The 25437-nt window shown below is 35.0% G+C and overlaps 1 protein-coding gene across 1 annotated transcript; it reads right to left on the bottom strand.

Annotated features, from left to right (window-relative positions):
- Positions 1-793: 793 nt before the first annotated feature.
- On the bottom strand, positions 794-24336 carry LOC123534738 (gametogenetin-binding protein 2-like). The gene is made up of 12 exons (XM_053520274.1): positions 23900-24336; positions 18972-19165; positions 18562-18705; positions 17700-17798; positions 14423-14533; positions 12328-12531; positions 10915-11095; positions 10153-10350; positions 9159-9474; positions 8031-8140; positions 7331-7420; positions 794-4286 (listed from the first exon to the last, which is right to left on the bottom strand). Exons 1-12 carry the CDS (start codon positions 23984-23986, stop codon positions 4083-4085), a joined length of 1938 nt encoding a protein of 645 aa, XP_053376249.1. The 5' UTR covers positions 23987-24336; the 3' UTR covers positions 794-4082.
- Between the last annotated feature and the right edge of the window lie 1101 nt (positions 24337-25437).

Here is a 25437-nt window from a genome sequence, read left to right as displayed (position 1 = left end):
CATTTCTCAACTTAAACGCGCAGTTCGGTGAATGGGTATGTAGCATATTGAACAAGCGATAATTTATCTTCCATCGTGCACCAGTCACATTGTCTCAATATTCCATATTGCTGAGATTATCAACATATTTTATGCTTTCGTCAACGTTACAGAAAAAACTTGCTTGACCTTCCCTAATGAACATCCGGTCTAGAGGTCACGACAGTGTGCACATGTTTGGCGAAACGTAAACAAACAAAAACAGAATTTAAAAAAATCACAATTTTACACTAAAACTCCAAATGATGAATGAAATTCATCTTGTATACGATATTTAATTTGAAATCGTACATTGGTCTGCATCTGTTCTGTTTATTTTATTCATTTTGCACATTAATGCTGCATTTTCACATTTTAGCGAACACGTGTAGTAAAGTGACGATTGACATACATTTTCACAACAGCCAATCAGAATGTTTTTTTTAATCTAGAACGGAACTTCACCAGGGAAGTTCAAGCAAGTTTTTTGTGTTACGTTGAAATTACTATAAACTACGCGTTGTTTTTCTAAGATAAGATGTATTAAAGAAATGCGACCGGTACTCAATGGAAGATAAATTACCACTTGTTTGATATCCATAGTACACATTTACCGCACTGCGTGTTTTAGGTATGAAATGCGCGATTGAAACGGGTTAGTATATTTTCCCGTTCATGACCATGGTTCTTATAGAATACCTAGGGGTAGGGTATAACACGTACGGAGGCATTTTCTTTCTGATCTGGTGCCAGTGGTCTATTCTATTTATAGAAGTTATTGTCAGGTTTCATGCATTTTATTGTCAGGTCTCTCTCCTGTTTTTTTTTATTGTCAGGTCTCTTGTATTTTGTGTTTATTTTGATTTGATGCAATATTTTTCAACAGTACATCAGTAATGTAAAATATTAAATAACTTTTAATCTGCACCATGTACTAAAACACAAACAGGTTTGGCAAATCTTAACGCTGCATATAATGCTGCTAACCAAGGAATTACTAAATAAAGCCAATGCAAAAATCAACCAATCTACATTAACTGGCAACATCTGAACACGAGTCAGATGGAGAAGAACTGTGCTCTATTTTCTGAGCAAATCAGGCAGATTCTTTTGTCCTTTAGTATATCTTTTGTACTTGTTGTATTTTGCCTATAGTGCTTTTAATAGAACAAATCTTCTGGCAAAATCAAATTTAAAAGCACTGGACTTGCATATACCTTTCACTATTTGTACTATCATTAACAAAACTAAGTCCTGTTTGCAACAAATAATCATGATCAAACTTTCATTAATTTCATCCAGATCCACAAAATCATAATGTCAAACTTGTCTGTAAAGACCATCCTCTGGGTGGCCAACCCACACCACTTCTGGATGCGGTTCACAGTGTAAATGTTTTAATTCCGGCAACATTTTGCCTATATTTTCCTTATTACTTGACCGATTTTAATAAAATGAAGTGTGTCGAAGATAGCAAAATGAGTACTTTCCTCCTCAAAAAGCATCTGCCATCAATTCTTTTCTCAAATACTTGGCCCAACTGATTTTCTTTGACTGTGTAATGTACAACCTTCCGCAGTTGGTCAGTGTTTGAACTGATTGCAGATGTTTTGTGTGGAGGTAAGCACTCATTTTGCTGTATATCATATGAATCCACCAAGTAATAAGGAAATAATGGGCAAAATATTACCTGAATTGGGACAAAAAAAATTCCGCGAGTATGGTATCCATGTCACGCACGTTGGCCACCATGACCTTTGGGGGGAGAAGAAAAAAATGTCTTTGTAGACATGTGGTCTCTCAAAGCAGATAAATTTTCACAAGTCATGGATAAATGGGAAGAAAAAATGAGATCTCTGTGAGAAGGTGTTATAGCATTGACCTTAATCTGAAAATGATCTACGACATGTATTTGACTGTAAAGAATGTCTCTATAGGAGCTGTAAAATCTATGGTAATCATACTGAAACGTAACCCAAAATAAACAGATTCAGAAGAAGCTCCTTACTGTAATACTAAGTTCTACACAGACTTAAACTGACAAAATTCCATGACTTTTAACCCTGACAAGAGAGGTAAAAAATTATTTGTAACTATATTTCGTAATGTTTTTAAGATTGTATTATTAACATTTTTTTTACTTCATTTTGATTTTGGTTGAAGAAAAAGGTTTAAATTAGTGTTATTTGTTATTCTGGCAATCTTTTATAATTTTTTATGTAATTTTATGGGAGTACTTTGAAATTTAAAATTATTTTTGAGAATTTTTCTGGAGTTTTCATGACAAAATCAGCAGTTTTCAATACCCATGACTTTTCTCATTTTTATGTGAACCCTGTAATACTTTCTTGCAGAAGTTTGTTCATAGTAAAAATTGGAAGTGAACAATAAAGGATGGTCTTAAATCTTATCACACTTATACATTACAAGGTTGTATTACAGCAAACTTCTTAAAACAGTAAGGATTACACTTCAGAATACATCAAATATATAATAGCAGAAACATTACACATTTTCCTGCAGCTTGTAAAAAAAATGGGGAAAAATCCACTCAGATTTTTTGTCTTTATCTTTGTTTTAAAACAGTGGGGAAGAGTTATAAAGTCTTGCCCTTTTTTTTTTTTGGTAACAGATGGGTAAAAGCTCCAGGTGAAGGTAATAAACAAACCTGATAATTACAAATCATTAACAGTAAGGTTAGTTTTATGAAGAATGCATAACAAGAGAGAAAGTGAATGAGAAACTAACATTCTTGTGCCTAAACCAAATGTTCACTGCTTAATAAAATAAACTGATCACAAAGATTCAATTATGTACTGGCAGGGCTCACACTGACTCTGAATATTTCCAAACCATTTCAAGCACACTGGTGTTGCATTTTTTATTGCTTTTCTGGCAATTGCATCAGTGAAATAAATTACATTATTTTAGTGTTTACATGGCAACCATCAGTACAGAGAAGAAATAACAACTAAATATTTCATGACATTTTTGGCAATAAATCCATTTCATTTTATGGAATCCTAGTTCAAACATTCCAGGCAAAACTTTTTCATTAACTAGAATTATACTGTGACCATTTTTGAATGCTTCAATAAACCCTTATCCTGCTTAATTTCTACAATGAACTTGTCCATCTTCCAATTTCGACAGTATCATTAACTGTTACCAAAAAGATACTGACTGAATGGTGAACAGTGCAGATCATGATCAGACTGCACGGATGTGTAGGCTGATCATTATCTACACTGGTCGCATAGGCAGAATCAATCGTGTCCAGCATAGTAAGGGTTAAATACATATAAAGACAGTTAACAAAAACAGAATAAAAAGTTAACTTTAAACCAATTTAACTACATGTCATGTTACTTTTCTCACACTTAAGGTTCATTCGTTTCTAAAGAAACAAACTAAACAATAATCTAGCACAAGAAGTTGTGGAACAAAAAATCTAAATAAATAGTAAATATCTCTACTTCTGTCTCGTATGTCTTAACAAATATACTGCCAAAATAAGTTATCTTCAAAACTAAAATCCCTCAAATAATAAGCCATTAATGTAAATGCTTGATGTTCTTGGTCAATCATGACTACTATTTATAACACTATTCTAGCATTAATCTTCCATAATTTGTTTCTTCTTACAAGTATCAAAAAGTTACTGACCTTTTTTGAACATAATTTCATATCAACAGAAATCATTGATGGACAACTACTGTCTACAAATGGTTTACCAATGGTCCGGTAAAACCATAGAATATAATAATAAATATACAGTAACAGTAAATGTAAAAGTTACGGTTCATCTTTCTGTTTCAAGAAGAGAACAAAATTTTTGGACGAAGCCAACATAAGCATACCAAGTGTTGAGCAAGCAACTGTCACTAATGGCTACATATTGTGGATTTTAATCTTAAACAAGTTTAACCACAAAATAAAATAAAATCCATAATCCATTTCGTACAGAGAATTAGAGAGCAAAAAGCAAAGGCCTGATGCACCTAAAATTAAAAAGTTTCTGGAAATACTCTGTATTAAATCACAGTTCAAATATCGCAATTTAGTCACTGTTGACCAAGTGACATCTCGCTTTCTAAAGGCTGTTTCCCGACACCATCAGACTGTTGTTTATGCTGCATGTTGTTGAACCTTTGCCGCAGTGTTTCTCGAAGCTCTTGACGTTTTCTCATCAACTTTTTCTCATTGGCTTTGAACCTCATGATTTCCTCCTCTGATATGACCGCTTCATCTTCAGATGAGCAAAATTGCTGAAAAAAAAAGGAGAATGAGTTTAAAATGAACATAACCTAACTGGGTACTACTTGTCAGGGTGTTAAAACTGGCCGTAAAAAAACAAACAAGAACATTGCAATGCGGAGCAATATACGCCCAAAGGTATTACCTTTGACCCTTAAGTGTGACCTTGACCTTGAAGCGAGCCATCCGAAACATGCACTCTGCAAGTCGTCTCGATGTGATGAACATTTGTACTAAGTTTCTTTGAAATCCTTCTAGGGGTTCAAGAGTTACAGAGCAGACACAAAACAAAGTCATATGACCTTTGACCCCTCAGTGTGACATTGACCTTAAAGCAAGACATCCAAAACATGCGCTCTGCACGTCATCTCTATGTAGTGCACATTTGTGCCAAGTTTCTTCAAAATCCTTCACGAGGTTCAGGGTTATAGAGCGGACAGGGAATTGCTAACGGACAGACAGGCACTGGTGTCATAACATAATATTTCTTTTAGCTAAATACCTAGTACAAGGGTCATAAGAATCACAAAAGCATATCTATGACCAAAATAAATGGATGAATATTTTTTTTCAAGTCCCATATTTTTTTTTTAAAAATCAGGCAACCTAAACACCCCCTATTAAATGCAGACACGATGATTATTCTTAAATATCAATTCTGAAAATAATCTGATAAAAATTTGTAAAACAAGTCATCAGAGAATGAAACAAGAGCACTGCTAAACAGTTCCAGGTCCCTGTGACCTTGACCTTTGACCTACTGATCTCAAAATCAATAGGGGTCATCTGCTGGTCATGATCAACCTCTCTTCGACCTACTGATCTCAAAATCAATAGGGGTCATCTGCTGGTAATGATCAATCTCCTTATTAAGTTTTGTGATACTAGACCCAAGCATTCTCAAGTTATCGTCCGAAAACAGTTTAACTGTTCCAGGTCACTGTGACCTTGACCTTTGACCTACTGACCTCAAAATCAATAGGGGTCAACTGCTGTTCATGATCAACCTCCCTATTAAGTTTCGTGATCCTAGGCCAAAGCGTTCACAAGATATCATCTGGACACCGTTTAACTGTTCCGAGTCAGACTTTACCCTTTGACCTACTGATCTCAAAATCTATAGGGGTCATCTGCTGGTCATGATAAACCTCCCAAACAACTTTCATGATCCTAAGCCTAAGCGTTCTTGAGTTATCATACGGAAAACGATTGGTCTACAGACTGACCGACCGACACCTGCAAAACAATATACCCCTCCTCCTTTGGATAGGGGCATAATAATGTCAGAGACATCCTAAAACAAGAGCTGTTCATAAGACAACCAATGCTCGACTATTCGAATTATTGTCCCAGAAGCAGGAAAATATTACCCTAAATGTTAAAATATCTATAGAGTTTCAATCCAGTGTCTGCATTAGTTCTGGAGATAGTAACTTGCATGCAAAACTTTAACCAGAAGTTTTATGTTCAAAAGGGGACATAATTTGACCAAAATGCATGTCAGAGTTATGGGACTTGATACAATCAACTAGTTTTATGTAAAGCTATCAACTAGTTTTACAACCCCGAAGACACATGTGAAGCTTCAATTCAATATCTGCATTAGTTTTGGAGATAGTAACTTGCATGTAAAACTTTAACCAGGACTTTCTAAGTTCAAAAAGGGGCATAATTTGCCCAAAATACATGTCAGAGTTATTGAACTTGACCCAGTGAGGTTGGTAATTGATCTAGAAAAAGAAAAAGAAGCTGCGTTCAATAAACGCTTGATGCCCCCGGTGGCATCCTTGTCGATACAAAGCAACCTAGTCCAAAACGAGGTCAAGTTCAAGGTCAAGGTCAAACTGAAGTCAAGTGATGTCTGAAGATGAGGAATGATCACAGGTTACATCTGCATTAGTATCAATTCATTCTTGTAAGGGGTATTGATGCTAGACGAAAGGGTCCCATTTGGTTAACCAAGAGATGGCCCATATAAAGCAACGTAAGTCCAAAATGAGGTCAAGGTCAAGGTCAAACTGAGGTCAGGTGATGTCTGAAGATGAGGAATGGTCACAGGTTACATCTGCATTAGTATCAAGTCATTCTAGTAAGGGGTATTGATGCTAGACGAAACGGCCCCATTTGGTTAACCTTGTAAGGAGGGATGGACGAACGAACAGACGGACAGGAAATCACTATATGCCTCCCGCATCAGTAGATGCCGGGGGCATAAAAAATAAGTTTCAAATCTATATGCCTTTTAGTAATAGCTGTATATACTTGCATGCAAAACTTTAACCAGGATTTTTGAAGTCCAAATGGGGGCATAATTTGGCCAAAATGCAGGTCAGAGTTATGGGACTTGATGCTATCAACTAGTTTTATAACCCCGAAGGCACATGTGAAGTTTCAATTAAATATCTGCATTAGTTTTGGAGATAGAAACATGCATGTAAAACTTTAACCAGGATTTTCTAAGTCTAGAAGGGGGCATAATTAGCTCAAAATACATGTCAGAGTTATGGAACTTGACCCAGTGAGGTTGGTAATTGACCTAGAAAAAGAAAAAATAAGCCTCAAAGCTATATACCTTTAAATGATAGCTGTATGTACTTGCATGCAAAACTTTAACCAAGGTGTGACACTGTGGCCGACACTGACGCCAGGGTGAGTAGAATAGCTAGACTTAGTTGAGCTACTGACAGTATGATTGATGGGGATATATAACTCTGCTGATGACAAATGAGCAGTGTAGTACTAATTGAGCCATGCCATGAGAAAACCAACATAGTTTGTTTGCGACCAGCATGGATCCTGACCAGCCTGCGCATCCGCGCAGTCTGGTCAGGATCCATGCTGTTTGCTAACAGTTTCTCCAATTCCAATAGGCTTTAAAAGCGAACAGCATGGATCCTGACCAGACTGCGCGGATGCGCAGGCTGGTCTGGATCCATGCTGGTCGCATACCCACTATGTTGGTTTTCTCATGGCACGGCTCAATTTTTCTTTTTTTAACACTGAAAATACTTCTAATTTCATTAGAAAATGTAGACTATACTTCACAGATACTAACCTCAAGCATATCTTCTAAGCTGAATGTCATTTTGTATTGGCCTTGTTTTTCACAATCTCCTTTACATGTAGGAATGAAATAATCTTCACACTGAAATTTAAAAAGACAGCATGTTCAAATATAATTAAAGCTTAGAGAATTCTCTGAAACTGTAAAGATAAATCCAACATATGCCTAAACCAAAAACTACTTAAGTATGATATATGCAACTTCAATAATCTTTAATAATATAACTTTTAACCTATAATTTCAATTTGTTCGGTGTTTTCTGACTGATATTTATAATCTCAAATATATTTTTAAAATGAAGGTCATGACGGTTCTAAAGTTATTTGCCTAACCTTGACCTTTTCATATTTAATACATGTCCTTCTCTAGAGTTTTGAAAAGAAGTTTAATATGAGATGCTTAAATGAAAATGTTGAAGCAAGAGGAAGGACAATCCAACAGCAAGAGGAAGGACAAGCCAACAGAACAGTTAATCCTAAACAAAGTTCAGCTGAGCTAAGAATCTAGTATATAATGATAACATTAAATAAAAGTGATTTTACAATGAATGAAGTACCTATAGCTTTTTAGATTTTAAGGGATTCCGTAAAGTCATAAAGATCTAAATCACTCACAGCTTTTTCTCTTAAAAAGATGAAAAGCTTGTAACAATCACATGTACAACTTGTAATTATTCTGATATAATATATACCTTGTTTCCTTTAGGAAGAGGTGGGGAAACTCTGCCTCTCTCCGGAGACAGTTCTGACATTGGACATCTTTCTCTACCGCGGGGATTACACTCATGTATGTGATCATCTCCTACAAGCATACATGTACATAGCTGGTTTTATGGCACTTATCACTTATAAACTTTACATCAGCGAAAGACCTTATTTTTCAGGCCATAGACCAAAACCTTCACCAGTTCGGGATAAGTCTTAAATATTGACTGACGTCAACACAACAATATATCCCTATACCTTGTTGGTGGGCATATAGATCTTTTCAAAACAAAATCATTCCATCTTATATTAGTGTACAAACTGACTATCTGTGATAGCTGAAGTGATCTGATGAGTGGATTTTCAAGTCACAAATATGACTTAACCTATTCAGATGATGTATGACTTTTCAGCTTTTTAAAAGGAGGAAGACCTTGTGGCTCATATATTTGAGGAAGTGAAGGTAACTGGGTAGAACCACAAAGGTTCCTTATCATATAGAATAACTCAACATCTTGAGTGGGCTCAGACCTGTAGAAATGGTAAGTACTTCAAGGTCAGCCAACTTAAGGTATCTGGTCCACAAATATACAATTTCTATAGAACAGCGCTATTAAAATACAAAATGTATATCAAATATTGATGCCTGGTAAGGCCATATAATTTTGGTATCATTTGAAAGTGTATTGTCTACTGAAAAAGAAAATATAAACTACATGACAAAAATAAGTTACAGAACTTCTATTTTTTTGCTTTTTAGTTTTCAATGATATTTCAACAGAAATCCAGCTTATTACTGTGTAATATTTATCATTTCGCAGTCAAAAATCATGAATGTAGTGATTCGTGCAAATTATTAAGGTCAACTAACTTGCTAATTCTTGTTCAGCAGACAACTTATTTTTGTCATGTAGTTTATATTTTCTTTTCAAATGTTACCAAAAAAAACACGGGATCAGCAGGCATCGAAATTTTACCTATTTGTGGATAATAAAGACTACCATACTATTAACTGCCGCTCTGCCAACAAGGCTTCTCGTACAGTATATACACAATACGCAACATTCTTTATGCTGTAACTGCCAGCTAAATAAGTAATCAAACAAAATATTTACCATCAATTCCCGTACAAACTCCCTCTGAGCACGCAATATCCGAGCCATCATTGGAACTAGGCATACTACAACTCTCGCACCCATCTCCACATGAAGAATAACCATTATCACTACATCTACTCCCAAGTACCATTTGTGGTTTATGTGGCGGTCCCGTACTTGGGGATCTAGGATCACAGGTTCGCTCCCAACTCCTACAACTATTCATTGACGCTACAGTGGTGTTGGAATTGTGATCGCCACAGTTGTGGTGTGAGCCAGATGAGGTGCATGACTGAGGAGACTTCTTTGTCATGGAGCAAGCTGAACTATCACACTGCAAAGCAAACAACATAAACTAAACTCATACATCATAAAAGCAAAGATAATCAGCACCAAAGGGATAATAAATATTGTGCTCGGTAAAATTTCAGTTTAATTCTCATTTACTTATAATCTGATAATACATTAATAATGTTAAACTATTTATACATGTATAAAACATTCAGCAGTATGTAATGAAATGAATATCTCAATAAATTTGTTATTTAATTCACCTTTCGAACATAAAGTCATGCTTTTCAGTGGATTACTGAAGTGTAATAATATATTACCAACTGGTAATAGTTTTGAAATACTTAAAAATGACTATCGAACTATTAACTGCCTCAATAAAATGACGGCTACCCACACATAACTAAGAACAGCAAAATTATATTCGGAGGACCATAACCAACAGCTACAATACTTCCATGGCTTTTTTTACAGCCAATATTCTACAGTGTGTTCAATCAGTTCTAGTTTAATTTAACAGAAATTCTCCTATTTCAATGTATGCAGTACCTCAATATTCCATTTAAATCTCTACTACCCAATTAGTTTTGCAAAAACTACATCGGGCAGTAAACAAAACCTGAATTTAGGAATACTTAGAACCTTCACACATGTGACCACTGTACATAATTACTTTACTACTTACAAGATTAGATTATGAGTAGAAAACTAGCATACTTACATTATTACAACGATCATCATCCTCTTCTTCTTCTAACACCAGATTCTCCTTCTCATGTAACTGACCTGACTTTGCCTTCTTTTTCTTTTTACGTTGTCGTTTCTTCTCCTGACGTTGTTCACGAGCTCGTTCTTCCTCTAACAATTCCTCACACATTAACTCTAAGTTTGACACACCCTGTTTACGCTCTAATGCCATCTGTAAAGAATTATTCAATATATTTTGCATGCATATACCTTGCATTTCTTTCCCAGCTACAGGAAATGAAATCAGCTTTAAGCTATTTCTGCTATATACATAAAGTGACCATGTTTCCTGGCAGGCATGTTTCTCACTATTCTGAATAATCTACACGATCCTGAAACAGGGTCCCTCATAATAATATTTCTTAAAGAAATTATTTTAAGATTGTACAGTTGCTTTTTTCAGCAGATGTTGCTTTTTAAACTTTTTTTAATTTTAGCTCTGGAGGCTATGTTTGAAAAAAGGAAACTTCTGAACAATGCAGAATGTTAGTATTGTCCTGAAAAAAAAAAAAAAACCCTGTCACTCGTAATGCAAAAGAAGATATCACTTCATGAATATTATCTGTGAATTTCCAAATTTTTTTTATACTGCAGCTTACATTTCAGTTGTGCTTATGATATCACTGATCCCTACTCCCCTATTCATCCTATCAAAAACTCAATGGTAAGCATCAATTGAACTTCAAACCTGGATTTCATTCAGACTTTATAACTCTGTAACTCCTGGATCTCTTACCTCAAAGCTTTGTTTAAGTGCATCTACTCCAAGGAAGAACAGTATTTGCCATGTTTGCTCCTCTGCCTTCAATTTCTGCCATATCTTATGTAACCGTTCATACGTATGTATTCCCAGACAGGTGAGCACTTCTTCCTGGGCAATATCTAACGTCTTGGCATGTCTGTCTCGTCTTCCATTGCTTTAAATAAACAAATGGTGAAGTTAAAGGTATGTTATATTTATGTTTTGACATGTGAAGCTAGCACACAGTTTAACCTCTGGTGCTCAGCAAAAACCTTCTAAAGGCAGCAAAGACTTTTTTTTTCAGTAGACCATTTTCTTAGGAAGTTAAAGTCCGAAGAGCAACAAAATCTTACAACCAAGTTGAACAAAGTTAAAAGAGCAAGCCTCCACACATGTGTCAAAATATCAATTCTAACATGACCCATTCTTTTTTCCTATTAAACAAAGAAGGCTGAAAACTGTGCTATAAAACAACAATTCATTTTTCTGACGTCATAGCGTCAACACGCATAGAGGTGCGCTTGAAAAGAAACCAACAGAAAACAGGCAAATATTTAATGGATGTCGTCAAGGATATACTTTAAAATCCTTAGTAACGTGTTAAAATCGAAATAATATATCTTATTTAGTGATTTGCTCTTGAAAAAAAATCCATTGCTTTTCGTGCAGATGCGTATTATTATATCACTCAGGCTGCGCACTCGTGATAACTCCTTCGCATCTGAACTCCAAACAATGATTTTATTCAGCGACAAAGCACTAAATGAGTTATATTATTTCTTAAATATAAAATATGTCAATATCATACAAGGGAGTTGATAAGATAATATTATAACAGCTGATATTACAGTATAAAATCACTATAGCAAAGCAGGAACCTTAATATAATAGCATTATTACAGACTCATTATTCAACCCCATTAAGTTACAAGCACCCTCAAATGTCAGTATTTTTCCACATTCATCATGGGAAAAACATCATTTGTGATGTTAAAGTACTGTTGTGTTTAAAAGTTTATCAACAAGCACACTTTTAATTTCATGTTGGCTAAGAACAAATTTATGTAATTCATAAAAAAAAAGAGTTATAAGTGAATTTAACAGAGATTATGAAAATTGCACGGAGAAATATGCACTCTTCTTTCACAGAATAATACTGTGATTCTAAAGTCACACAAGATTTCTGCTGCAAAAACATGTGTTTATTTCTCAAACATGTCCAAGCAAGTTTGCTAGTATGAAATATGCATATTAAAACCTAACTTAGGTATTATACTGCAAAATTAATATATATATGCCCTACCAAACAAGAAATTAGTAGCCAGATCATACTGCTCTAACCAAAAACAAAATTTATAATCATCATTAAGTGCAAAATAGAATAAAATGGAGAGAAAGTTAAAATACCTTCCAATGATTTCTGGTTCTGCCCTACCAATGAGATGAGCTATAAAGTCTGTATCACACAGCATATGTATATGCCGTTCTTGAGGGCAACATCTCAGACCCTCGTACAATGCTGGACAATAACCTTTTTCCTTTGCACTGTCTATATCACCCACTAGAATACTGTATGCACGCAACACTTTTGACTTACACTCAGAACAAAACCTGAAACAAATATTTCCAAATGTATTTTAAAATTTAAACAATTTCATTCATCACTGAAAACTGCCCTGGAATACTCTTCATTTGCTATTTATATTATATAATCACATTTAACCACATATATTATCATTTAGCCCCTCCAGAACTGCTTTTTCTAATATATCAAACACTTTATGCATGTTCATATCTACAGTCATATGCAGTTTGCTAGAAATCACAAGAACAAATGGTTATATTTTTTCTATTATTATTTTTTCCAGGTAGCTACCTTTTATCACTGAAAGGTACATTAACCTTTAGCATGCTAGATAAATTGTCGTCTGCTTGTCGTCTGCTAAAATTGTAAAATTCATTCAATTTGCTCCAAAATTGGAAGAAATATTGTCAAAGTAGCAAACAGCTTGGAACCTGATCAGACGCCAATTAAATCGGCATCTGATCTGGTTCCAAGCTGTTTGCAAAGGCTGTTAAATTCGCCTGCAGCAGGCTAAGGGTTAAACATAATCGTTAGGCTCATAAAGAGGTATATCAGTCAGAGCTAGTAATATCTTACTTAGTGAAGGTTTAAACAGACCTTCAATGCAGAATTTCACAAACTTGCTAGCGGTTGAAAAAAAAAATTGCTAAAGACTGTACTCATAAACTGTAACTGGGAGTTACCATTTGTCCTTATCTTTCACTGCCTTTTATTGTTATAAATGTATACATGTATTAAACTGTGACAGACCTGGATCCTTTTGCAACCAGAACTTGTTTTCATTCTTGTAAAGTTCAAATCAACTTTTAAAGGTTGGATTATAAAAAGTTTAAAACAATCAAATCTGACCTGGTGATGGGTTTTCACCTTCAGGTTTACAGTACAAGAACAGCAGAAAATACTTGAGACCTGCATGAAGCCCAAATTAGCTGATCTATAAAAGTTTTTGTTTTTTTTAAGTTTTACATAATTAATATGTATTTATTATTTTTTGTTGAAAAAGTCACAGATATTTATAAATCATTGATAAAGATTCTTTAGTTACATGTATAAGATTTTATTAATAACAAGTGCCAGGGTGAGGAGCATGCAGTGAAAGGTGAAAATGATCACCAGTAGATGTAACAAACATCATTTAATAGAAAGATTAGTATGACAAACACCTTTTCCCAGTATTTTCACTAGCTACCATGGTGTTTAGTTGACATTTAACTTTTATTGACTATCTAACCAACACCTTACAGTATCACAACTTCACACCTTGAATCAGAGGTACATGGTGAACAGCATGACAAGGGTTTCTGGTCTAACTTCTCTAGTTATGCATTCTCAGATTTTAGTAAAAATTCTCATACATTTGTAAAAATAGAAGTATCAATTTGATGAAGGGGCCTCTGGTAGACACCTGATCAAAGAATTGTTTCATATTATCCCTCTGTAATTGTAGATTTTAAGAAGCTACAAAATGCTGCAATGCTTTAGGAGTTATATCTTTATGTAAGAATACTCTTCATATATATGACAGAGAAAAGTTCCATTCTCTCTGCTTTATACCTATGCAATCGTAGTTAGGAAGTGATAACCCACGATGAATACATCAGATGATTCTGGTAACACTTGTAGGAAAACTTCGCAGCAACAGTCAATTTCACAACAAGGTTTAAAACAGCTTCAGCTTCATTAAAAATCACTTAAGATGGATAGTACATAAAATTCCTGTGTGAGGATAATTCATATTTTAGCGAGGAATATGAAGTTGTCTGCATATAAAGAGTTCTTTGTCACATATATAAATGTATAATTTACCTGTGTTCTTTGTCACATATATAAATGTATAATGTACTTGAGTTCTCTGTCACGTATATAAATGTATAATGTACCCGAGTTCTCTGTCACGTATATAAATGTATAATGTACCTGTGTTTTCTAAGGTAGTTTTCGAGGGTATCAAGCAGACTGTCAGCATCCACTAACACTACTTCCTCTCTGCATTCTTGAGACAACAGATCCCAGATATCTATCCAACTACTGCAAATATAAACAAGCATGTTGCATTCATGGGAAAAGCAATCTTTTTTTTTGTCTGTTCTGTCAGTTAGGTCTTCTTTAATTCTTTGAGGAAGTGAAAGAATTTTCAAAATCAACTTAAAGATACTTACTACGTTATGAATATTTGAATATTTGATCAGAATGATAACCATTTTGTTCCAATAGCAATGCAAAATAAAATGGCCGATATAAAATAAATTTATAATTCTGGAAAACAATTTATTTTTTTCCAACTGGACTGAAAGATATAATCATGCTATTCATCTAACTTCAAGAAATGATAGAAAATAACCTATCTGAAATGGGTTTTGCTGAATAAATATACCAGGAGTGAGTGACTAAGTAAATAAGTAAATGTGATAAACACTAAAATAGCTGTCCCCCCCCCCCCCCCCCCCACACACAAATGGTAAGCCATTTTAAGCTGCTATATTTAAAAAAAATCTTTCAAAATTTTGAATTTCTGAGTGATGGCTTTCATATAAAATCAACTTATAATTAGGCAGCCCTGCCCTTTAAATGAGTTTTAAGATTCTACTGCTTTTTTTTTCAACTGAATGCAGGGTGATTTTATTCACATATTGTGCTACAGTAAATTGAAAGTTTTGATTTACTTGCAACTTAACAAAAGTGATTAGTTGAACAAGAAAGTGCTCCTGACATGTGTGCCTTCCATACTTAGAAACAATAATATCACTTCTCAGTATCATAACATGTTCATGTACATGTACCAGACATCCCAACTTTTTCTGAATGCCAAGTGGGAGTTTTTGCTTTCCAAAGTGGGAGATTGAGGTGTTCAAGTGGGAGATTTTATACCGCGGTAATTATGTTCATGATAACGAAGCTTTTAACAAATCTAATGATAACATAAACTTATTTGCCCTTATAAAATCACTAGTCTCAAAAAAATTCACTTGTCTATATCTTATTATTCATGCATTTTTAATGTTTTGGAACAATAATACATGAAGCCTTCTGTGCAAAATTAAATAGTTATGGCACTTTAAGCACTATGTCTAAATTCAAAACACCACTGAGAATTAAACCTGCACTTTTATTTCTTTTGTTGGAAAGAAGACTCCCCAGGTGAATTTTACATGACAAACAGTACAGCTGTTAGAACTGTAATTACAAAATGTATATAGCTAAAAAAATAAAAGTTCAAGCAATAGAAAATTTACTGTTTGATTCTCATCCCTGTCAACCAGCATTTAAAACCCCTGGCTCAAATACTTTTATTGATCAAAATTCTGTTATCCAAAATTGAATGTCCGGGTATTGTTACACTTTCGTAGATTTGCCTAAATCTCCAGTTAAAAGGATGTGTTTGACAAATTGTTATGATGCAAAGACAGTTTAACAGCATTTGATAGTAAGTGATATTAAAATTTACCATGACATTTCCTCTTATCAAAATAATTTAAGAGAAATGTTTTTTAAAACCTAGCAGGTTGACTCGGCGACCATCTACTTTTGATTTCAAAAAGTTACAAAAAAGGTAAAGCCAGTATAATTTCTAATCTAAATTTGATTGAATTTAATTAGATATCTAATGTCTGGATTTTAATTTCAATTGTGACACATTAATCAACACCTGGCTTTGTTAAATCGTGTGATTAACAATAATCAGCACAGGTAGAATAAGGTGCGAAAATATCTGAAAGCTGTTGTTTACAGACTCGTCAGTTGTGATACAGTATCAGATAGGCGCAAAGAAGTGGATTATTTCATAATTTTTGTGTTTTTTTTTTGTTGTTTATGTTGTTTTGTTGTTGTTTTTTTTAATCAGGAGATTGAGACTTCTGATCGGGGTGATCGGGTTTTACAACCAGAATCGGGAGAAACATGATCGGATCGGGAGAGTTGGGATGTCTGATGTACCGATAACAAATGCTAACAATATTATACAGCTAAGAAAACTAGAGCTATCACTAAAGGTGATGAATGTACTCCCCGCATGCACTGACACAGTACATTGCAATTTGACGCACACAAGATTGCATAATTATGTGGACTGTATGTATATAGACTGTATGTATACAGTATAGTAACAAAAAACAAAGTCCCATAACTATGCAGAATATTTATCTAAAAGAATGTAACATGCACCATGCACAACTAGGGTTGGTACTGATCACTTGTGTGAAGTTTCATTAAATTGTGTGTAAGGGTTTGGTAGATTAGGCACGCACACGATTGCATATGCAGACTGTATGTACATAGTATGTTAACAAGAAACAAAGTCCCATAACTCTGCAATTTTTGTCGCTGAAAGAACCTAACATGCCCCATGCACAACTACTGTTGTTACTGATCACTTGTGTGAAGTTTCATTAAATTGTGTCAAGGGGATGAGGAGAGATGGTGCGCACAAGATTGTGTCTACGTATATAGTGTAGTAACAAAAAAACAAAGTCCCATAACTCTGCAATTTTTTTTTCTGAAAGAACCTAACATGCCCGAAGCACACCTACTGTTGTTACTGATCACTTGTGTGAAGTTTCATTAAATTGTGTCAAGGGGATGAGGAGAGATGGTGCGCACAAGATTGTGTCTATGTATATAGTATAGTAACAAAAAAACAAAGTCCCATAACTCTGCAAATTTTTTTTCTAAAAGAATCTAACATGCCCCATGCACAACTACTGTTGGTACTGATCACTTGTGTGAAGTTTCATTAAATTGTGTCAAGGGGATGCGGAGAGATGGTGCGCACAAGATTGTGTCTATGTATATAGTATAGTAACAAAAAAACAAAGTCCCATAACTCTGCAAATTTTTTTTCTAAAAGAACCTAACATGCCCCATGCACAACTACTGTTGGTACTGATCACTTGTGTGAAGTTTCATTAAATTCTGTCAAGGGGATAAGGAGAGATGGTGCGCACAAGACTGCGTCTACGGACAGACAGACAGACGGACAGACAGACAACCTGAAACCTGTATACCCCCCCTTACAACTTTGTTGTTGGGGGGTACAAATATTTCATCATTATTCCTTTAAATATATCTTCATATTTCAAATATTCACACTAACAGTAGTTTCAGTTTTCAAGTCTTTGGATGTAGATCTCAGCAGAATTTCATTTTTTTTATTCAGCGCTGTAATGAAAACAGAGGACTATTCTTGTTTCATACTTACCCTGTAGTTTTAGTTTTATGAGTCTCCAGTGAGTGTAGATTACATCTTTTATTCTTTTTACTTTTTGGAATAGCATCTACCATAGTGGATAACTTTGCCCTGAAAATGTTTAAGGATAATGATTTCAATTAATTTTGCAGACCTGTTTTTTTTTTACCTTTGGGTTAAACAGTAGCATGGTATTTAGGTAAAGGGAATTAAAACTTAATGTAGTCAATTTTGGGATAAACTGCAGGATTCAAACGGAATTCATTGAGAGGAAAGGGCCTGTAAATGCCCCTTCTCTTACAGAGCGAAAAACTTCCCTACTTCTGTCAACACCCAAAGGTTTATACATACGAAAAAATGTGGACATCTTTTTATCAAAACATAGGTCTGTTTATTACATACAGGAAGTCTGAAAAAATTCTAAGCAGTACCAGCTCTTTTAATAATATTTTGAAGCATCACAATCTCTGTGTATTTTGTTGTGTAAGTGGACCAAATCAGTGGCATCGTTAGCATGATTTTGTTCATCTATTAAGACACCCAAAAACAACATGAAAAATGAAAAAAAAAAAAAGACCAACATTCTATATTTTCCAAATGCCAAATGAATGCCATCCGAATTACAAGATTATTGCTTAGCATCATTCACAAAATCTTCATTTAAATTAACTTTTTCCTGATGAAATTACAACATTACTTCCAACTACTAAATTTTACCGTGTCTTATAACAGAAGCATGATACTGCACAGCTGCTTTCAATTGCAGATTTTATTTCTGCTATATTCACAGATTTTAGATTCCAGTAAATTCAAAAACACATATAAAATTCTAAATGCACATAAATGTTGACAATAAATATGCAAAGAAGCTTACCCATGAATGTAGAATAGTGAATATAAGGCCCTGGGATCAAACAAATAGTTCCTATTGATTGACATAATAGCACTTTTGGTAACAATGAGAGGCTCCAGTGCAGGGTGTTGTGAATCAACTAACTGAGTAAATAGTCTCTCTACACTGAAATGTTACAAAAAAAAACAACATAAATATACAACCTGGCACATTTTTTTAAAAATTATGAGCATTGCACATTTCATATGCTATTTCGAAAATAATACTAGCAATAGTAAGTTGATGTCAGAACAGTTTAAGTTTGTAATTCAGACTTTAAGACTTTCCAGAGTTAAGTTTCAAAGATATTTACATTTACAGCTCTTGATGCTAGCTATGCTAGACAAAAGTCAAACAGTTTAAATCTGTATGTGAAATTTATCAGAACTTACCTTCGTCTACAACCAACACAAGGTACAAGATGGGTCAGTAAGTTCATGATGTCTTTACTAGTGACCATCATAGCCACTGCAATTTCGTCCTTTGATAGTGCACTAAACCTTTGTACAAACCGCTCCATATCCTTACACATAATTCCATTGACATGGTCACAATCGATACACTTGTCAGCAAACTGGACAACCATCTGAAGTTGAAAGTAACATGTGTTTGGTATATGTATCTTATAAATCAATTAAATATAAAACTGCTATTGCAACTTTTAAATCTGTACCTTGCTATTTCACTTAATGAAATACTATGCATGTCTTACAACATTCTTGACTGTATGATCAAGCTTATCCGAGTCCAGTATTTGCCTTTGCAGAAAGCCAATTATTCACACTCTTACAAACTTGAATAAAAATAGATGGTGTATATATATATGTGGTTGATTAGAAATACTCCGGACATGAACTGCAGGACAGACTGACACACGGACAAAGCAGTGACTATCTGCTTCACTTGGGGAGCATACAAACACTCTTCTCAGGCCTTCAAACACGAAATTACAGCATTTAAACAACCTTCAATCACTGCCTTTTGTCATGACAAAGTGTATTTATTTTCATTGCCATTGTATAGGATAGACAATGAGTGGCTGTGTCTATTCGATATATACCCGAGCGCAGCCTGTCTCTTCTGGAGTTCCGCAGGGGTCTGTGCTTGGGCCCCTGCTCTTCCTTGCATATATAAATGACCTCCCACAAAATATCCAGTCAAAGTAAGTAAGTAAAGACTTATTTAATGAGGCTACACATTAGGTTTCCCAATCTTGCATATGGGCCTAAAGTCATTTAAAAGTGTGTCTACTTGCAGATGATACTGCAATATACATGTCACTGACCTCTGTCAGACAGTTTAATACCCTCCAAACTGACCTTAAAACACTAGAAAATGTAAGTAGGACCAAGATATGGAAAGAGACATCAGATCCAGGGTTTTTCCTAGGATTTTTCATTCGGAAGACATAGTGTCCCTTAGTTTTACATTTTAGGGGACATACACATGATTTTGGGGGATATTTTCATAACCAGGACTCGCAAAAATGGTCCGTAGACTGCAAAGAAAGTTTCTTCGACTCTGTATTTTATTTAATTTTGTTGGGTTTTACGTCGCACCGACACAATTTTAGGTCATATGGCGACTTTCCAGCTTTGATGGTGGAGGAAGACCCCAGGTGCCCCTCCGTGCATTATTTCATCACGAGCAGGCATCTGGGTAGAACCATCAACCTTCCGTAAGCCAGCTGGATGGCTTCCTCACATGAAGAATTCAACGCCCTGGGTGAGGCTCGACCCACATCGATGAAGGGCAAGTGATTTGAAGTCAGCGACCTTAACCACTCGGCCACGGAGGCCCCCTTTGACTCTGTATTTTGATTAGTCACTTTAGTAGACTGTGTTTCCTACATTACAGAACCGTTTTAAGGCAAAAAAACAATAGCCAGTCCAAAAGATATCCAAGCCACATAGATGCTTATTAAAATGTACTGTATAAAGCGTCTTGCTTTTAAACTAATGAAAAAGTACAACAAGAAAGAAATTATGGGAAAGGACTTTTTGCATGACATCGAGGTCGCAATCCTGCAGATTTTTGGGGACAAGACTGCCCAAAATAGTGTAATCCCGCACTTTTTACGCGGTAAGGAAAACCCTGTCTTCTATTCCCTCACAATAATACACTACTAGAATCTGTCCCCTCAGCAAATACAATGGCATGAATATCTTGAATGATCTCTTGTGGGACGCCCACATAAATAAGTCAACCAAAAAGGTAAATCAAACTCTACGTTTGCTCTGCAGGAATATAAAGGTTAACTCCAAACCCCTTAAGTCCATGGCATATGATCAGACCCTCGTCAGACCACAGCTGGAACATAGCTCCAAAGTCTGGTCTCAATACACAAAAACACAAATATACAAAATAAAAGCGGTCCAAAGACAGGCAGAGCGTTGGGCTGTGTCCGATTTTGGCCGCACCTCCAGTGTCATAGGGTCCAAAATAGCGCAGGCTAGTTCTCCGGCGCATTGACTCCCAACTCTCCGTTATAGAAAAAATCTTAAATCAGCTGGCTGCAATCCCCATGGAAGATTACCCCATTACTACTACTAGGCAATCATGTCATTATCTGCTGTCTTACAGGTTAATCTCTGCAACCACTGACTACGATTACTCCTTTTTTTCCCAGGACTATAGTCCTATGGAAGAATCTTCCACCTGACATTCCCTTTCTCCCAACCTCGAGCGTTTGCAACACTGAACACACTTCACCACAACCTTGCTCTTTACCCCACTTTTTATCTTTTAAATCACGAACAAATTTTCCTTCCTCTTTTAATTTGGCCTGATTTTCTTTTATTTTCTACTAACAATATTTATGGCTTGATGCACACAGAACGGTCTACAAAAAGTACATCCCTGTAAAGGGTTTGACTGTAACGAAAAAGAGATAGATAAATAACTGTTGTCCATGACTCAAAGCAATTATAAACGTAGCACATTTAACAGCTACACATACGCAGACATTTATTTCTCAATGTAAACAATTTCATGATCACTGATGATTTTGGGCCATAAGAAACTGAGACAGAAATGATTAATGATTATTTGGAAAAATACTATACTTTCAGTTTCACATTTTAAAAACAGGTTTTGGTACTCCATGAAAAACAAGTGATAACAAAGTAACATTGAATAAATTTGAATATACAAGGTACAAGAAACATTATCTAACATCAGATATTACATGTAACAAATAACATTAAAGCTATTTTCCGACAAAGAGTGGTAAAGTAATAAACTAAAAGCAGCTGTAAGGGAATAACACAAGGGCATATATATATATATATATATATATATCAATTGCTATTTGCAGAGTGTGAAACCTTAAATAAAAGTTATAAATACATAGTTACATAGAGCTTCGAATTTGACTGCCGTTACCTTGCCTCAATCAGGTCTAGGAAAGTGGTATATTTACAGATTATCTGTAAATTTACAGATAATCTATAATTTTACAGATTATTCGATCCCTTACGAAATGGTCAAAAATTTGCGAACATGCCGTGAACATGCTGCGAACATACCTATTCGCAGGATATTTGCTGCTACCGTGATTGGTTTGATACTAGTTCACGGGATATTCGCAGGAAAAAACCAGTGATCACAGCATGTTCACGAGAAGAACTTAGAAGTTTATAATCTTTTGGTAAATTGATACTGAAGAGCTTTTATAAGAGCAGGTATATTGTAGATCAATTAATTTGTAACATTATCTGTAAGATCACAGTATGAGTCATGTTTAGAAGAAAATCTGTGTGCATTACAGACAATTTTCATAAGTGATTCTTAGAGGCTGTTCGGAATATATACTTTTTTGTGGTAAGTCAGAAAAATTTATGTTTAATATCTATACTCATAAATCTCAATAAACATAAGGAATTTTGAAAACGAAAGAGATATTCTTAACCTTTTGCAGAGCTGTATCAGATTATCTAAAAATAAATATAAAACTAGCTTATTCTGACAACTTCTAAGCTTCATAAGTCTGATATAATAATAACATATGTAAAACTATGACAGATTTGTAGTGATACATATAACTTATAAGCAGTGTGAAGAAAAAACATTGGGATGAAATTTAAATACATGCACTCAGTCACTGTTATTGAAATGACAAGTAAAAGTTAAAATTCAAACACATTTTATCATTAAAACTTTGTTAAAAATGCTCCAAATATGATATGAAAAAGTTCAGACATAGACCATTTGAATTTGTTACAACCTCAGTGTTCAAGTTTATTCAATAAATTTAGATCCCTGATTCCTATTAATTTATTTGTTTTTGCACTTTTTCTGTACATGCTTTTTTGTACACTATTTCTGTAGTGATGGTTTTCAGCTAGTTCACGGCATGTTCGCAGTAACTAGTTCGAGGGATGTTCGCAGCAACTAGTTCGCGGGATGATCGCAGCAACTTGTTCGCGGGAAGTTCACAGCTACTTGTTCGCGGGAAGTTTGCAGCAAAACTAATTTGCATGTGAAAAGTTAACACCAAACGAACATCCTGCGAACGATTATACCAATTGTATCAAGTGTTCGCGGCATGTTCGCTGGATATTCGCGGCATACTATAATATTTCCATAAGGAATCTATAAATTTACAGATCAAATGTTTGAAAACTGCTAAAATCATACTTGGGACTCAAAATCGCAGCTTGAAATTAATTGATTTACTTATGGTACGCATAAATAAAGATCAATTATATCTTTCAGTCATTTCTGTTGACTCTGATTTTTTTGAAAATGCCAAAAATTCAAAGTCAATAAAAATGGCTGAAACTCACAAATGATGTTAATTTGTGCATACTGTAAATAAATCAATTAATTTCAAGCCGCGGTTTTGGGAATAATGTAATTTCATCTATTTTGATACACACAATCTGTAAATTTACTGATCGAAAAATCTGTAAATTTATAGATTATCTGTAAATTTACAGATAATCTGTAAATATACCACTTTCCTAGACCTGTCAATTGTAAGAGTAGCAAGTCAATACATGCGATCAGCTGTTCAGTGGGAACAGAATGTATTACTATATACATAGTTTTGACTTTCTATTTGCCATTGTATTTAATTTGTAGTACTCGCAAAATAACAAGTATATTTTAACAAGAAAATGGAAATGTTTACTTTGTAAGTTGATGCAGCACTTCTTTATATAACTTGGCCATCTGTGGGTGGGGTGATTTGTGACCTTGTTTCATATAAATACACTTTAGTATTTTCAATGCTTCTTAAGAACCAATTCAGAAATTCCTATAACAATGATAGTTTTGGCTAAGAAAGGATTTTAATGTGACTGCCAAGTGAACTTACAGTAAGTGTGTCGTCAACAACCAGTGGGATTTGTCTCCTTTCAAACTGATAATCCTCAGACCGGCAAACTGCTATCAACTTTGCCATTGCTGGGTCTATAACTTCAATGACAGTTACACAGTTAACTAACTGAATATTGAGCTATGAAAATAACAATATATTTCCCTTGCTAGGCGCTGAATCTAGCAGTATTTAAGTGAAAAATATTTTGCCCCATATAGGAATTTCCTTGACTTCGAGTTTAGGGACCGCATAACACAGCCACCGCGAAGTAATCTTCCGCGATGTCAATTTTAAATGGTACCGCAATTCTATAATGTTGATTTCTTTCAGCATAGATATGAAGACTCAAGCATTAATTCTTCAATCAGGCTTTAATATTACTGTAATAAATACTAAGTTCGTATTTTATTGCGTAATAAAACAACATGGATGAAAAATAGTTCTGGATCACGCGCACCCTAGTGGGAAATACTATTATATAGGGGAGACTATTCTTAATAAGGTAGCAGTTGGTAGTTTCCAGCCACAGATTCGAATTGGCCAGGGTCAAAATCTGTCATTAGAGATAAAACCTTGAAGTGAAGGCTGTTTTGATGTTTGAAATATTTGTTGATGTGAGTTTGTGATTAACAAGTTTAAGAATGGTATGTTGCAGAAATTCTGGCAGATGCGAATGTAAGCTTGATGGCATCATTTTCATATAACTGCTTGAAATGCATATGTACCACTATCAGCATTGAGCGTCTCGTGAACTGTCAAATGTCATATAGACCTCACACAGTTGAAAATAGTGAAAAAAGTAATCGGTTGACAGGTATTTTTGTCCAGCTCTGCAAGTAATACTTGAAACTGGGTACAGAATGCAAGTGGCCATTTGGCTCTATCATTTCTCCTAACATTTTAAGGCCAGTTGGAGATATGGCTAATTTGGGAATGCTAGACGGTTTGACCCCTTGACATCTTGACCCCTTAATTTTTTTTACCAAAGATGACACCTTGACCCCTTAGTGACACTTTGACCCCTATTTCCAGTGACACCTTGACCCCTACTTTTTTTTATTTGACACTTTGACCCCTTACATTTTTTTTGTGGCTAGGGGTATATTTTTCTGCAGTTTAATTTCTTAATGTGCATGTAAGTCATTGATAAAAGCTGTATTGATGGACTTGTACAAGTTCTAGACTATGAGTAGGTGACAAAGTATGGTTTATGTGTGTTCAGGCACGTGTCCAGGTGGGGGGCCAGGGGGCCCGGGCCCCCCCAGCTGGCTGGCTAGTTACGATTTTTATTACTATGGGCCCCTCAATTAACAAATTTATACACCAGCGCAACTGGCTTGATTTGACAGCAATACACAGGCTAAAGAGCCATAAAACCGTGTCCAGTAGTGGAAATTAGCCCCAGGCATGTCACGGGTAAAAGTTTATCTGTGCATGCTTCTTTGATCGCTTGATCGGTACTTGATTGGGTAGTGGAGAAACTATTATGTTTTTTACTCTTCGGAAGTGTTTTAAAATGATCATTACATTGTTGG

The sequence above is a fragment of the Mercenaria mercenaria genome, chromosome 12 (assembly GCF_021730395.1).
Source record: "Mercenaria mercenaria strain notata chromosome 12, MADL_Memer_1, whole genome shotgun sequence".
NCBI lineage: Eukaryota > Metazoa > Mollusca > Bivalvia > Venerida > Veneridae > Mercenaria > Mercenaria mercenaria.
The sequence above is the reverse complement of the archived record's forward strand: the minus strand, read 5'-3'. Positions and strand labels throughout refer to the sequence as shown.